Here is a 17,132-nt window from a genome sequence, read left to right on the forward strand (position 1 = left end):
GTGAACCAATTATTATTATTATATTATTATGATATGGTAGTCGTGCACGTGTAATGAAAATCCTGTCGTTTAGTTTTTCCGCTACTGAAATGGGATCACCAGAAAAGAAGGCGTGTAGATATATCTGGGCGTGGAGTATTTTCTAAAACGGGTGAATGAAATTCAAGATGCTGGCCCCTCCCCCTTGCACGCACGAACGCACGCACGCACGCACCCCCCCCCCCCCCCACACACACACACACACAAACACACACAGACAGAGGGGGGGGGGATTTGTAACATATCTTGCAACTATTTTATCGTATATATATCCACCGGAACATGTTCTAGACAGCAAAAATATACAGGAAAGTTTGCTTTTTATGCCATTTCAAGCAGTTCGCAATGTAACAAGAACAACAGACGTTGTCTTATATACAGCATCACTCGCGAGTAGCCACCTTTCGTTTTGGTAAGTTTCATAATGAGTTTTGTCGTTCGTCACATGTGTACAGTTAAAATCCATAGATGTGCATACACACACGCTTCATCATTCTTTACGTACACATATATACTGCATACCGCTCATTCTGTGCCTTGCAGCTAATACATTGGCGTTTTCATGGATCTCGCCACTGTGTCTCTGCCACTGAGTGGCGAGCGCCTGTGCAGTGTATGCATATTTCTATGCACGATGCGAGTGGTTGAAGATAAACTATATACAACCCGCATGCGCCAGCGTGTACGTGCACGGGTCCACATTTGTTTACAGGTATAGATATATAATACACATGCATTAGAGGCATCTATTATATAGTAACCTTACTCGAGAAGTAATAGGATTAGAGCTCGGGTTTTATGCCGCGTAACAATATCTCTCGCTGCAGCATCCATATCCGGCCAACTCTGCAGTGTTCGGCCGGGGAAAAATATTGATGGTACGTGACTTTGAAGCCACGGACTTCGACGCAGCGACGTGCGGTGCCCATGGAAGTGAGCAGCCACGCACGCACGTGCGCTGGCGCGGAATGCGTATAACGGGTCTTCTATATCATTTTTTTTTTTTTGCGCGAAATTGTGAACCCCTCAAGGTAATCAGCATCGGCCTAGTCTTCCCGCTGCGCAAATATATAGTTTCACATAACCAAGTTCGAGGACAGGCCTCGCACCAGCTACTTCACTTTGCTTTTTTGTTCTTTCCTCGTCGCGAGCGGCGAATGTCAGTTTGTGTACACTTGTGACAGTAAAACGGTAAAACCCAGTAAATAACTGCCTATTTCTATATGCAGCAAATCACGTAACAACCAACCAACCAATTGTTATCTATAATGGCTTAAATGAAGAATATTGCAATATGCGGAGAAGAAGGCAGTCCTGCAGCTGTTCCTGTGTGGTGTTTGTTTTGGCAGCTGAGCCAGAATATCCCCATAGCTTCCCAATACTTGTCCCTGTCTTTATACGAGGAGCTGTCAACCGCAACCGAGGTTACTTTTAAAGCTCCCACGTCATTCGCACGTTTCTCGCGTTGACTTATAGGTGGCGCTGGTTGGTATTGTTCATATTGCTCCTTAAAGTGCCTCGATGCCTTCGCTGCCCGTCGAGGCACTCTATTGTTTCCCTGTTGCGGAGGGCCGGAACCTATGGACGATTGAAAATGCGCTCTAATGCATGGACACGTAAGCGCGCCGTGAGGAAAGAGATGGAGGAAAGGTACAGGCCACGTAATGTGAAGGTGTGCTACCAGGCACATATCTCCCCCCCCCCCCCCCTCTCCTCACAAACACACGCGCATTTCTTTTAAGCCTACGTTTGATATCAAAAGTTATAGCTTCGGCCCGCCCAGGAGAAAAAAAAAAACGATGAAAATCTGGCTCCGTGCCTGCATGACTCTCCTCGCCATTCTGTGCAATATTATGGCGTGGTGCGCGCTCTTTTCGTCGTTTATTACTTTACGTTATGTTTGCTCTCAATTAGAGATCCTGTGTTCAATATATTTGCGCAGTATTGCAGCAATCGAACACTCGCATTTCTTTTTCTACATTTTCGGCTCTCTCGTTCGCCAAGAAACATTTGCAGGCGCCGCGAAGTCCCTCGAGTCCTCTAAGCGCAGTGAATAATGTACGATACACCTCAAAACGAAGCGAGATCTCAAGCAGAGAGAGAAAGAGAGAGGCCTTCGCCAGCGAATTAGCATACACGCGCGCGCAAACTTGCAGCACACGTGTATCTCTCGCTCCTTCCGTTGCTCCGCAGTGCCGCTCTCCTTGCCGCCACCACGACATGCATATAAGGGCAATCTTTCATTTAGACTGCGCGGAAAAATAACAGACCTGCTTCCTGACCAGGAATCGGGCGACTGCTGGGGGAGAGTTGCGGCGTTGAAGTCGCGGTAAATGTGCGACGCCGATGGTTCGGGAAGGCGAAATGACAAAACAAGAAAAAAAAAAGAAAAAAAAAACAGGTACAGAGGGGCGAGCGACATAGTCATGCACGGGCACAGGGCGAGGTTTTCCTAAGTGAGCACATTGCGGCGGGCTGTGCGCTCCGGTGACCACGTTACTTTGCGGCTCGTGCAGAGCAGAGAGGTGCGGCTGCATGGGGCTCCACGGGAAGGCGCGGGGTAGCTTGCTTACTTGCGTACGCGCAATTATGAAAAGCTGCGTGTTTGCCGGACCCCGCTTGCGCCGGCCTTTGAGAAAAGGGGACCTGCGCGCGCGTTTTGCTTGCTGGGGAAAGCGTCACAGTGGCGCCCGCATAGTTTTCGTAATTTGGCTCGTCGACGCGGCGGATTCGGACCGCAAGGCCGGGGCCAGCGTGCTCGTGCTTTCTTGGTTTGCCTTATACGCACAGATTGCTCGGTCCGGTTCGCGCGCCGCTAAGAGCACTTTCTCGGGGCATCAGCACTTTTGGTCAACTTGCTTGTTTGCGCTCGCCGAGCCCGCGCCATCGTGGGATAACATTTCTCTGTTCTCTCTCTCATAACCCCCCCCCCCCCCCCCCCCCCCCCTTCCTCTCTGGAATGCCTTGAACACAAACTCGGTTGAGAATAAACTTTAGGAGAGACGTGCTATACCCACATTAGCACTTGCTGCATATGGCCTGCGTTGTCCGAGTGAAGGTGGCGTGTTCGGGGGTTACAAAATTAGTTTTCGGACGCGTGACTAGCGTTTCTAACTTGGACACCCCAAGGCGCAGACTTGGAGCGAAACATAGCGCTTCGCCTGCACACGCCAGTTTAGGAACGATTTGCAAACTTTGAGAATTCACACTGCTTCACATTGTGGCAGTTACCAATGCCGTGTTTTATATGTGGTTCAGGACGTCAGGGAGTGTTATACCGTCCGGCATTGCATCCCACACAGCATAGATTCTGAAACTTAGAGTTGCGCTTTGTAAACGATCGCTCACTTCTTGGTGAATTTTTGTGCATGATTGTGGCTTTAATTGTTTGTAAATTGTAAGAAAGTAATGGATTGACTGGTGTTATAGCTGTTGGGTGTATTCAAGTGACGTCGCGGCCTGCATTTTCTGGTGCAAGGAACAGCTTCAGCGTGTGCAAGCCGAAACAGTAGCCGATTAGATATGTCTGCAGCTTTTCGCTGCGCTTTATGCACCACAGAATAGCAGCCAGTGTTACTCCCCATAGGGTGCACTCGCGGCCGCATGGCTGGTCAGTAGCCATTTCGAGGAGCAGCTGCAGACAGCGACGCAATCGCTGACGGCTTTTCGAAGACGTGCACGTCTTGTATTTCATGGACGAGAACACGGGAACTCTTGTCGACGCAGTGAACGTTAAAGAACCCCACGTGATTATACGATCGATTCATGATAGTTCAGCAGCTCAGGGCAGGGTTGCAGAGGAGATACAGAGGACGGCATCACTCTGTGTTCCCTCTACGACTGCGTCCTGCTTGCTTGCGTTGTTGAATGTCATGAATCGTTACCAACTTGCTCAATCTGTCGTTCTATTTGAGTTTAATATAAATGAGTCCGGAGCCCTCCTCTATGCAGGGTTATTCATATGTATCGCTCGTTAACTACCGCACACCACCTCAACTAGCTTACGCACTTTATATGAACTACTTTCCGTATACATTCGGAACCCACGGAGCTGACTTGCATTCTTCTTTATTCGCAGGAGCATGTCGTCTAAGCGCAAGAGTCCGCCCACCAAGCTGTCGACGGACGAGCTGCGGAGCGAGGAAGAGCAAGAGGAAGACGGGGCCCTGGGCGAGGGTGAGGAAGAGGAAGAAGACGACGACGACACCGCCAGGCGGCTCCGGCTCAGCGCGTGCGGCGACGGCGATGCGCTGCTTTCCGGCCGCGCGCTACTGGGTGGCCCTCCTGATCAGCTCATGGAGGAGGACGACGATGAGGCGGCCGAGGAAGAGGAGGAAGACGAGGAGCGCGCCGACGAGTTCGACGAGGACGGTCGCTCGGACAGCCTCGGCTCCGACGCGCTGGCTCACAGCCCAAACGGGTCAGCTTTTCACCCTCGCGTGATATATATTTCATTCTAAGTAGTTTTAAATGGCTGGTGTTGTCCTTCATGCTATAATGCTTTATACTGACCGTGCTAGAAGAACAACAGGGTTGAGCAAAGAGAACAGAATTGTTCAGTAACTGTGCAGTTTTGAATTGCATGGGGTGATGTAAAAGCCCTGACAAGAACGGTCTGACACAAGCAAGTGCTATTCCAGCCTGCCCGGTCCAAACATTCCTCATGGCATAAAGCATCGACCATTTGATCTACTTTTTTTAGGTATTTTTACGTACCGGTTCATGCAAACCACTGATGCAAGTATGTCGTAAAAAAACAGGCGTGCTTGCTTGGTCGAAAATGCAACAACGCCTGAAAAAAAAAAAAAAAAAGAAACAATCAATAAAACTGTGGCAAACTGTGGAATTTATATAGCGGTACCGTTGACGAGGGCCTTGAGGAAATAAGTTTTTGTTTCTTTCGTCGTGTGCTGAGGTTCAGAGGCGTTTGAGTTCCTGCTTGTCACGGTGGCTCAAGGGGCTACACGCTCGGCTATGCTGAACCGGAGTTTCATGGTTCGGACCCGACCACCACGGCAGCATGTTGATGGTGGCGGAAAACAAAGGTTGTCCGTTTGCTTAGTCATATCAGTGCACATTAATTATCCCCATACGGTCAAAACTATTCCACAGCGTTCAACTATACGGCACCTCTTTCCGGCTTTCTTCTTTCTCCTCCCTCCTTTCAGGGAGTGTCTCAGAAATGTACACAACGAAGTGTGACACTTGCTGCGCATCTCCTGTTCTCAAAACCAGTTTTCAATTTACATTTGTCTACGATCTTTATGGGGCTATGCGAAATCCTCTTTTGCGTTTTCTTTCAAGATTCTTTAATCACTTAATTATATAATATAATTTTATCATTGCGTCTTTTTCTCTGTCGTTGGGCCACAATAATTCGAGGGCTAAAGTAGTTTCTATGGTAGCTGTAAATATTTTAACAGTGTTTTCATTACGTAGATCGCAAGCCCAACACCCCAGTGGTCTCAGAAAGCTTGACACGAAAAAATTAAACTCTACAAATGCCCTTGTTTGGCTCAAAAGCGCTATTTTGTTTTATGATCAAAGTGTCCCGGAGCCAAGCTAACATTAAAACAGACATCAAAAGGGGTAATGAATTGAAGTTTTGCCTCGCTGCAGCCAGCACCATATGACACACCCAGTGGAACATCACGTTGCGAACTTCTGTAAAGTTCTTGCGGCCTTCGTGTAACCGGCGCTGGGCAGAAGTGCATCTGTAATTGGGCTTGCAATTTCAGAAGCAAACAGAATCTTCACCCGGCTTAAGAAAGCTTCCTTGCTGCAAATAAGCAATTTGACAGCTGGCGCACGCCACCAGCGGTAGGGTTATAACCTTGCCCTCCAAACGGCGGTTTCGCGCCCGCAGGAATGCTTCTCATCTCGGCAGTTACGCGGCGGGCGACCGACCGGGTGCCTTCGGTTCCCGGCACACAGACTCCGACGATTCGGACGCCTACGGTGGCGGATCACCAGCCGAGAACCTGACCACGACGTCGGTGGCTCCGCAGCACAGGCGTCGTCAGCATGCTCCGCAACAGTTGCACCGGCAGCAACACCACCAGCAGCCGCCGCTCTTGCTGCCGCCGACGTCCGAAGGAAGCCGCCCCAAGAAGTCCATGGACGACGTGCTCAAGAGGCTCACCTCCAAGATGCACACGAGCGCGTCGCTCAGCGATGGGGCTTCCAGGACGCCATTGGAACACCGGTGAGCTCCGCGGCTATCACGATCAGAGAGGCTGCACGGAACGCTGATGCTGCATGGTTGCGAACTGTATTGCATGTGCCGCTCTATAGGGGCCAAGTGAAACGGGACATCTTAGCAGCACTCTTTTGAGCATGCTATAACCATATCCAAGCGTCCCTCAGTGCCGCCTTCGTTTTGCTTTGGCAAACCCTTTACTTTCTTTACTAGAGTGTAATCGAAACGGCTGCCTTGAAGAAGTTCTGTAGCAGTATCATATAGTTCTCGAGCGAGGTGTGGAGTAATGCAGGACGGGAAAGAAGGTGCATCCTCTTTAGTGCAACGTTACTTCAGAATAGTATACGGCAGTCGGCTAACAATAGCCGCTGGACGACTGGAGAGGGGAACGAAACCTGCGCAGATTGTGCAACGTCGAAACTAAAGATACCCGACAGCGCGACGTGGGGACACTTGCCAGGCATTTGTAGCGGGCGCGTCCTCTGGTATCCAAATCGTCTCACTGGATGAAGTCTGCAAAACCGAATATGGTGGCCCCGTGGCGGCGAGAGAGGAGCACCGTTGGAGGAAGAGACGTGGCGGCTGCGCGAGGCAGCGTAGCGTGTCGTCGTCGCTGTCGTCTCGGTAATTCTCGGTTGGCCACGGAGGAAGCAACGTGGGGGCGAGATGGGAGGGTGAGGAATAGAGAGAGAGAGATTGTGTCGGCGTTGTGTCGGCAGCCATTGTCTCGTGACCAGATTGGCGCTCCAGTGCGATCCGCCTTCCCGCGCACGCGCCGACCGTCGCTGGCGCGCCGCCGACAATGCCAGGGCGGCGCTTCCCAACAATGGGCCGGGCCTCCGCGGAGAAGACAGCTTCTCAGGAGGAGGCACCCGCTCGCCTCTCTCTCTTTCTTCTCTCTCTCTCGCCGCTTAGCGCGGGCGCGTGGCGCGGCGGCGGCGGCGACGGCGCTCGCGTTTTCCCTTTGTCTGAGGCGCGCTCCCCCTTCATCTTCCCGGTAGGCGGTCTTCGAACAATGGATCCGCGCCGGTGGTGAACCGATTGTCGCCGGGCGCGTTGCGCCGGCGCGCCTTGCGTCGCCGTCGTCCCTTCGATTCGTCGCGCCTCGAGCACAATGGGACGGCGGCCCCTGAGGCTGGCTCCTCCTGCGCGCTGCGCCGCAAGACTTGCGCCCCCGCCGCCCTGGACTGCGCATTTTGGAGCAGTGACCGAGGCTCGAGGGAAATGATGGAGAGGAGCTCACGTGGCAGCACCACGTACGGAAGTATTTGATGTCGGCGCTTTGCTTCACGAGCCTCGCACCCTTTCGCTTCGGTTTTGCTCTAAATCATGTGTGATCAATTGCTGGTCATTTTTCGCGCTAAATTTGCACCGAAATTCCATTAAGCGCCCCCCTTAGGTTTCCTTTATAAAGGCGTTTTTCTCAAGCGTAAATCGGTGTTTAGGTGTGAAATCACGCGAAGTGTCTGTGCTTTCAAATATTTTTATTCTCGTTTTCAGTAACACTGACCTGTATATTCATAATGCATTTGAAATTGGAGGCAAATACCTCAAGTTGAACTTGCGTATGGAGTATGTATACTATTCATCACATTGCTTACTGCGGCCTCCGTGGCAATGTGTCCTCGTTTGCAATGTGTGCCGTCCCGTGGTATCAAGCAGCTGCTTTTCAGAGACAATCGACGCTCGCAGCGACTTGCTGGTACTGACTTTTTAAATAGGCAACACTTTGCCCTTGCAAATATGGTTGCTGTGTTTAAATTTACTGATCATTTAGCTTATACATTGTACAGCTGTGAGAATTAATTGATTAATAATAGGTAACAGTTTTCATCGAGTTTCCATTGCAAATTAGCCAGCAAGTTTCAAACTTTACGTAGCTTCCTTCGTTCCGGCTTTTAAATCCCTGAGCCACGGACTTTGCACCTAAGAAAAGCCCAACATCTGCAAGCTTCCTTTCCTTCGACCTCTTCCGATTATTTTACACGTGGCTTCATTTCCGCCGATTTCTGATAGAAGAAGCCAGTACTCTATTCACATGAGTGGTTAGGTCGGCTTTCTTCCTCTCATGACACATTTCATTGTGCGGGCAGGAGCAGGAGTCTAGAACAGGGAATAGTAGAGCAGTCGCACTCCGAGGAAATTAGTACTTGCTTCCTTATTGAAACGGCCACGTCGCTCAGAGAGCAGTGTGTCATGGGACGACACTTGCTTCCCCACTATATGCTTACTGTTAGCCATGGTTTTCGAGTCCTGCATTCATGATAGCCCGTGTTCATTTCCTTCCACAACACCGGCGCTTCTTGGATATCCGCCGGCAGAAAGCCCGAACTTGAGTCCGGTTGACTGATTGATCCTGACTTCCGAGGAAGCAGCGTGCATGCAGCCGACCGGCACCTGACGCCATCTGGCGGACTCGGAACTTACTGCGCAGGCAGTAGCGAAAGCGGATCGCGGTGGTTGCTACGCATCGCGTTATGCTAAATCAGCCTTGCAATTCGGCTTCCTCAGGGACATGTGGAGTGTAATCGAAGGTCCGTGAACGACGAGGCGGACTCGAATCCGCTCCTACCGTGCGTTAAGTGCGCGGCTTGGTAGCTGCAACTTGCACCATTCGCCAATGCGCCTCATTAGCGGTTCTTTCTTTAAACCAATGGACCCTGAGAAGAAAGAAGAGACATATGGGTGCATGAGCAAAGGTTCGGAACAACAACAACAAAAAAAAAATACTACTACTTTTGAACGTCACGTGACTTCGTACTCCGTTTACCAGGGAGCTTATTACTGAACTCTCGATTGCACTCAGCGCAGTACTGACTCATTATAGAAGGCACTCGCTCTGGCGAGAGCTCCCTTCGCTTGTCTGAATGCGCCATTAGAGCCGCACATAAGGCAGGGTCATGTGGTCGTGAGATGTAAAGAAGCATACAGACAGCAGCTTTATGTTTTGTAACGACGCGTAAGACATTGCTGCAAACATGTCACTTCGTGGTGTTTGCCTCCGACGGCTAAATAATTTATCATTGAATTTTCTTACTCACCCATTTCGGTTTCAACCACCGAGCAACGGCTATGACGTCAGTTTCGTATAAGCCACGTGATGCGCGAGGAAGACGCCGATATGATCGCTGCATCTTCATTCGCTGTAGCTCCTGTTCTTAAGGCTTTAACGTTGGAAAGAATCAAAGCAACGAAGGAGTGGTTATATCTCAGTTCTGCAATATTTCAAGTGACCAGTATTGAACTTTGACGTCGTAGCCGTCACATGGCTGTTGAAATCGAGACCGAAAAAAGTGGGAGAAGAAATTCGATTTAGAGACATAGCAGTCGTGGGCGAATGTCACATAGTGATCTCTGTACTGTAATATCGTATGCACCATTAGAAATAATAAAACGGACAATCATAGATTATAGCTGAATATAAAAGACTGCTTGAGCGCGACTGGTGGCATCTTTTCCCTGAAGTTTCACTTAGCCAAATAAAGTCTTTGTCAAACGTTTAGAGCCCGGGGAGTTTTCTGACCATGTGGCTCGAAACGAATTACCATTGTTTCAAATCTTCTGAAGATAGTATTTTCTGTACTACCCTCTCCAATGGGAAATACTTCCACGGATTCTAAACGAGCGCCACTACACGGCTTAGAAGCAGACTCTCTGGGCCCTAAACTTTTGTCAAACACTATACTTTTTCTTGCGGTGAAGAACAGAGTACACGCGCGTACACAGCCATCGAACAGTGTGACACTTGCCCTCCTTTATATTTCTTTTTTTGCGCATGCGTCGCATGCTCCTAGCGTTTCTTACTGGGATCCCAGACTTGTCCGCCTATCAGTGCGTCTCAGTTTCACTTGCACATTCCGCTACGCCAGGCCGCTCTGTACGAGTCGCGCTATCGGCGCGAGCATTTATTATTTAGACGCACGCAAACACAACAAATAATCAAGCACACGTATGTGGGTCGTATAATGCCGCTCCTTGGCGTGCCGTTCTTACAGGCGGCTGTTAATTGTCGATGGCCGGCCGCATAGCGTATAACGTTGCTGTCCGGAGCTGTATAGGGTCGTTTTTACGGGCCACCTGCTTGATCATCCTCGTGGCTCATCGCAGGCCCCGCGGTGGCGGCTACGGGTCGGCGGCGGCCGACGGCGGCGGAGGCGATCACGGCCGGCGCCGCGTCACGCTTCAGCTGGAGGGCGAGACCCTTCGGCTGGCATTGTCCGGCGGAAGCCTGAGGGACAACGAGCGCCGACTCACCGAGATGATCAACCAGCTGCAGCAGCTGCGCGATCAGCTGCTCGTCCAGCAGAGGCTACAAATGGTCAGTGCTGCTACAGCTGCCCTTTATTTACCTCTTCATACCCGCGCGTGGACGAATATCAGGGCGAATATATCACACCAGATTTTCTACCTCCCGATTTATTCTATGTTTATTGCCAGTATCAGCGACACAAAGCTGGACCGGCTTCTGCTTAGCGCTATATGGAAGAGAATGGTTCAGAATGGATTAGAACCTGGAACGTAATCGTTGTACTTTTAGCGACACAAACGGAACAGTGCGAAGGAGAACTCGACACCGCGGTAACAATCGGGCTGCGCTGCACGATTTTTTGTCTCTCACTTTCAAGAAACGCGGTCGTCCGGCTTGTATAAGGCTGCAAACGGCCTCGTTTAGCGCACGGCGAACAACTGTTTGTTTTTGCCTCCTCATTGTCATTCAGGCGAATTCATTTATTTCAAATCCTGAAGGAGATCTTAACTGAGCCGACAATTAAGCAACAGCTGGGCTGCAGTGTCTTTCACGTTGCATTGGTCACAAAACTACTTTAGGAAACTGGTTGCTGACTATCCTTTTCCGCGAATCTAAGAAACCACTTCAGAAGTGTGTGATATAAGAAGAGCCAGTTCAGAATGATCAACATCTAAGGGAGCCTCTTGACACGTTTGACTTGTAAAGAGCAACTTCACAAAACGGAATGCCTCAGCACGTTTCGTTCTTTCTTCCATGAGTGCAGCTTCGAACTTGGCGAGAATGTATAGTTCACAAGCATGCGCCAAGATCGCTGTATTGCCTTCAGGGCCGTATCGCAGCATCACAACTGCCGTACTCAGGAACACGCACTAAGAAAATACGGCGTCCCGAGTGGCGGCTGAAAGCGTCATGCATGCGTCAAACGCGCCGGCACAACATGCTTCGCTTCATTTTCGCCCACCCGCAACAGTGTATAGGCGGGGACAGGTTGAGTGTGCACCGTGGCGTGAGCTGCGCGTCTCGGCGTCGTTGCTCTCGTGGGCGCCGACGCTTGCATTGTAGCGGACCGTGGTGCCCGCGTTGAGTAATCTGACAGCCGAGGAGCTCTGCTCTTGGAAGGGTGCCCGCGCATAAACCGGGCGGCTGGCGCAAATCGTGCCTGGAGCTGGCCTGAAGAAACAAGCAGAAATGGAAGCGCAGGAAGAACGCAGTCAATCAAAGGGATCATCGAAACAACCTTTCGTTGAACCTGGCTTTTATTTGTTTCAAAGTCTGCCTTTTTGCATTAGGTATATACTTTTGTAATAAGGGAGTGACCACTCGTTGGCATTCACCTATAGCCATCCGGCTACAGTTTAAAGCTGTACAGAAGCATGAGGCAGTAAATATACCCAACTTCTGATATATAGTCTTTGTGCGTTTCGCTTCCAGCCAGTGGCATTTTAAATTCATTGAAAGAAGAGAACCGCGCTGTGAATACGATGACTCAATATATATATATATATAATATATATATATATATATATATATATATATATATATATATATATATATATATATATATATATATATATATATATATATATATATATATAGTGAATAGTGATTGAGAGAAACATGGAGACGGGAGCCCTACCATTCAGCTCAGTGTTCAATGGCGAATTCCAGTCCGAAAGCTAAACTTTGATTGACTTTATAAGTTCGATGTGCGATAGAAATGCTAAAGGCACGCACTGGCGGTCTATTGCAAGGGGTTGCGCGCGTTGAGTGAGATCATGCAGGCCGGTGCATTGTGAACGAGACTAAGTTTGTTGTCTATTTTGCAGTGACGCATTGAGTGCTGTATGGTTTCAATCGCATCATGAAACTAGATGTCATCCATTTGAAAGACGGAAGAGTACGTCATACCGGAACACAGAATGTGGTGGAGTTTTATGTCGCAGATTAAGACTGCATTAACTGATACCTTTTGTAAGAAAAAAAAAATCGAACACTGGATGCAAAGACGTTCATTTGCTTATGGAAAAACGAAGAAACTGCATAGCCCGCACAATCCAGTTATCCGAGGGATCGATCGAAATGCAGCACTCAGTGTTATTTTAAGCTGACCCCTGCTTTACTCTTCACCCCATGACTGAGGGGGGGGGGGGGGGGCATGAAGAGGGAGCAGTAGGCCTTTTACGACGGTAAAGTTCCTTATGCGCTTGCTGATCACAATTATGCGACGTCGACTGTCGGCCCCACCTCGATTGATGCAAGGTGCGAACACGAGGGCGTCACCATATTGCTCGCTGGGCTGTTGTGTGCGCCTGACGTGAACACGATGGAGGCAACAACGGAACCCGTTTGCAACAGTCCAGAGAGGAGGCGTTTCGACAACCTCCTCGTCCACCATACAACCACACAGCAATCCTCCCGCATGTGCATGCAGCAAAACTTCGCCTTAATCACTCCAGGAGGCGGACGCGGGTGCGCACTCTGGACTGCAGAAAATCGATCGGGAGAAAGCGCATACCACAGGGTTTGTTTGGCGCGGCATGTGCGCCTGTCTCGGTTCTCGAAGGAGCGCATCGCGATGTCGCCCCACTCCCCCGATCGTCGTCAGGCGCCGCTTTGTTGCCCCCTCGGATGCTGTGGCGAGTTCTCTCGCGCAAGCGTCCGCGCTCGCTCGCGCCGCTGGGACAGCTCCCGAAATAGCACTCTGCCCCGCAGCGCCGCGCGCGCTCGGTAGCGCGAGTTTGCTCGCTCGCTCGGTTTACGGGTGCCCCCCTCCTCCCCTCCACCCGACCCCGGAGCGAAACCCTTCTTCTCGACTGTCTCTACGATGTTGTGTGCCGTCGCGCCGAGCCGTTGACTGTGACTCACCACCGCCGCCCCCTCCCCGCCGCATCCGAGGTAAAGCTGTTACGGACGTCCTTTTGTGCGCCCCCCCGTTTGTGTCACCCTCCTGTTTGCTTCTGTGTAACTAGTCGGGGATAACAACGGCTTCTCAGCAGTGGGCGCTGCAGTGTGTCGTCGCCTGGCTGCAAACCAGCCTGTGTCACCTCGGTCGCGCCGCCGTCCGGTGGTGCCGAAAGACGCTAAATCGCAGTGCTATCCCGTTTCGAAAACTGGGGCAGGAACACAGAGTACTTTTAACGCGACAGCGTTAAAGGGCTCTTTGCGGCGCTCTGTTTTCGCTAGCGGGGGTCTTGGTTTCGGACGCTGTGAGGGAGAAGCGGGATAGAACCTGCAAGCAGTGTTCTGCGGACAAGCGGCAGTCTGTTGGCTTCCGAAGGCTGCGAAGTACAGCAGGGCCGTTCGCAAGGCCCCGCGGATCCGCTCTCATCCTCAAGTATACAGTGTGCCTTAATGTCTGATGTCCTTGCATAGACTGGCGCCTTACGTGCATACGGTCGCCTGAATTTGCGTATCGTCACGTGTAACATGTCAGCTATTTAGTAACTAACACAGAAGCTGTCGCACAGCATTCCGCAGTGTGAGGTAAGCACCACTATTTTGCCTGGAAAGAGAGAGAACGCAAGAACCCATGGGAACCTCCAACCCACCAATTACTCCAAAGAAAAACAAATTTTCAGCTTCCTTGTCAGCCTCCGCTCATCTTTTTAAGCGTGCCCTCATGACGCCCTTCTGGTGGCGCCGCCGCCTCAGCGGCATGGAGGGGGTCTGAAAATTCGGTGACTTGGAACAGACGCGCGCGCGCACACACACAGGCGCTCACCGCTCACGGGTTGGAAAGCGGTACGTCATTGTCACCGTCGCCTTCCTCGCCGGCGCGCGCGCACGCACGCACATGATCCTCGAGTGTAGCGCGAGTTATTCGCCTAGGTCAGCGACCTGGATGCGTCGCGCCTGGCTACGTGAAAAGAAAAGGAACACAGCGCCAGAGCAGCTACCGCGCTGTGCTTCCGGCGGGAAAGGATGACGAGGATGCGACGCTTCCGGCCGCAACCGCGCGCGAAGACCTGCCCAGGGAAGACACAAGGGTTGCGCGCGTCGGGATCGGACCCCGCCAAGGAAAGCGAACACCCCTGAGAACACATTTTACTCGGATCCCGGAGCCGCTGCGGCCGTCGCACGCTCGCTCGTGTGTAGGTGGGGGTATATACGCTACCGCTCTCATGCGGTTCCTTTTGGTCGAAGGAGCCCCAGCGTCGCCGTAGCATCTCTTCGTCATCCACCTCTTTTCCTCCTGCCGCCGCTTCCTGCCTGGTATACACATCCCACGACGCAAACGCGCGGAATATTTAAAAAAAAGAACCTGCGTCCCCGCACGCGCTCTTTTAATACGCACCGCCACAGATAGGCTGCAGGCGGAGGAGGCCTTACTTCGTTGCCCCTTTCTCCATATTTTAAATCCGGCCACTCCCGGAGGCTCGCTTGGGAAATGCTCTTCCTATTTTCATCGCACGCCGCGCTTGAAGTTCCGCGTCGATTTCTTTTTTCTCTCTCTCTCTCACTGCTCTTTCCGCGAGTCCTTCTCTGTGCCCCCGATGATGCTCAGGTCGCAGCCTGGCCTTCTCATTTATTACTTTCTTTCCTCTCGGCTATTTTTCTTTCACTTGTGATTTACGCTATAGTGCTTTCGCCGTCAGCTCGCTTCCGCGCTTCTTTGTGGCTTCTCGGAAGTTGCAACATTTTTTTAACCCATCCGCAATGCTATAGCGTCCTCAAATGGATTCCTTTAATTATGTTTCTTCAAGTGCGTTTTCGTTGGTTTGCTTGTTTTCATTCGCAACAATTTTGTCGTTTATTGGGTGGTAGCAGCAGGCACATCTCGTGCACACGTAGAGCCTTCTTTTTGCTCATGCTGTAAAACGTGCTTTCACTGCTCATTGTCGCACGCGGACATTGCCAGTATGGCCCACTCGTGATCCTTTCCCGCCGGCGGCATATATACCTACAATAACCGGCCTACCGCTGCGCTGCGCACTCTTGGGCACGAATCCTGTTCACAGCTGCCCCCTCACAAGCAGCCGCCTTTGGTGAAGTGGGCGACCGATGAATCTGACTCGGAATCCTACCTCCGGCGTTGATCCTCCTTGTTCCGCCTCTCTTTCCCCTTGGGGGAAAGGGGAAATAAGGGGGGGGAGGACATCAACCATTCATAGCGCGCTCGGAATGCAGAGGCCGATCAAACCCTTTTGGTTCTTTCCGCTGCATGTCCATACTTTGCAAGCGCAGCTTCGCCGCTCTTATCTCGGGCATCTCGCATTCTTTCCTCTTTTTCTGCTGTCTCACTCCATTGCGGTCCCGCGCCACTAAGTTGTGCACATGCTTCAAGAAAAGAAGAGCTGCATGCGGTCATGTTTCGTTCTTTTTGCGCTTCGTATTTTTTATTTCCTGCTATACGTATACCATGCCCGCCTCAGAGCCGACGAATTACGTCGCTAGTTTAGCCGCCAGTCATAACGTCACAGAATGGTATAGTAAGGAGAAGAATAAAATACCATCCTTGCATAATAACATTATTTTCTTAGAGGCAGAATGCGGCCCACCCGTCGACTTTCCGTTCATGGCTCAATCGTGTCTGCGACTCCTTAAGGGAGCGTATCCATTTTAGGAACAGATGTTAAGAGAAAGAGGGAGAGAGAAAAAAAAAGGAGGCAGAGAAACCGGAAAGGCTGCGCGCTCATGGACAGGGTGGCACAGGGACATTTATAAGACTTCATCGAGATAATGAGAGCACGTTTAAATTCCGTTGATGCGCATTTTCTGGAGCGCAGGAGTTTCTCATATATATAGGGCTTCAAAAGGACCCAGCGTGATGCAGCGTCGCCGTGCACAAAGACAGCCAGCGTTATACGATTACTGACAACGAATATTTCTCCTTCTTGAGCACCGTATGGTATACATCCATACGTACATCCAGGGATATGGCGGGAACCTTTGAGGAACCTTTCGAAGTCTTGTATAAATATCTCGGAACAGATTCGCCTGGCGTTTATTCTCAAGAGGTCTTCCACGAAAGAACGCGCTCGATGAAATGAAGATATACATGTATATAGACAGATACTAATGTGCACTATATACGCATGGAAAAGGATGAGTGAGGGGTAAATCTCCAGGCAATGACTGATGCGATAAAGACGTCGGCGTTTCTTTGATATCGGAGCCTACATTTGTGCACAACAAAGTGGCACGGCCTGTTGCTGCAGTCTCCGCCCCGACCAACATGAGCACTCTTCACATGCTTCGAGTTGGAATTGTTGTGTTTGCGCGCGGGCCATGCTATCTCAAAATGCTAGTGCATCGCTCTTCGTTCTTGAAACGCCGATTCATTTTCACGCAGGGACCTACACATGTTGTACTCGGACGAACTGACTATCGTTAAGCACATTCATCTGCGATCAAAAAGTACGCCTTTTGAAATTCTTTATTATACATCTATATTTCTTTCACGACGACGCGTTTCCGTGCGCGCAACGTTTTTCGAAGGATCGGTGCCTTAGACGCTCTGAGCGAATAAACAAGCGTTGGCAGTTTCTGCATAAGTTGCCTAAATAACGGTTCACGCCGCTATATGAACTGTGCGGTGTCCTTTGGTAATTTTTATTTTGATGTGGGTCGTTGTTGTTCCATGTGAGACTTAAATCGTTGAATGCTTTCTGCTTTTCTTTTTCTGCATTTTGCGCTGCGATGACT

General features: G+C 50.6%; 1 protein-coding gene across 4 annotated transcripts in view; it reads left to right on the top strand.

Moving 5' to 3' along the window:
• Sox102F (transcription factor Sox102F) overlaps positions 1 to 17,132 on the top strand; it is a 1,035,502-nt gene that overhangs the window by 906,725 nt on the left and 111,645 nt on the right. For all 4 annotated transcript variants that reach the window (XM_084600705.1, XM_084600709.1, XM_084600706.1 and 1 more), the window contains 3 exons: positions 4,118 to 4,459; positions 5,906 to 6,244; positions 10,346 to 10,556. In XM_084600705.1, the coding sequence (XP_084456831.1) occupies positions 4,118 to 4,459; positions 5,906 to 6,244; positions 10,346 to 10,556 (892 nt within the window). The remainder of the gene's footprint in view (positions 1 to 4,117; positions 4,460 to 5,905; positions 6,245 to 10,345; positions 10,557 to 17,132) is intronic.

The sequence above is a fragment of the Amblyomma maculatum genome, chromosome 4 (assembly GCF_055883805.1).
Source record: "Amblyomma maculatum isolate TAMU_Amacu chromosome 4, ASM5588380v1, whole genome shotgun sequence".
Classification (NCBI taxonomy): Eukaryota; Metazoa; Arthropoda; class Arachnida; order Ixodida; family Ixodidae; genus Amblyomma; species Amblyomma maculatum.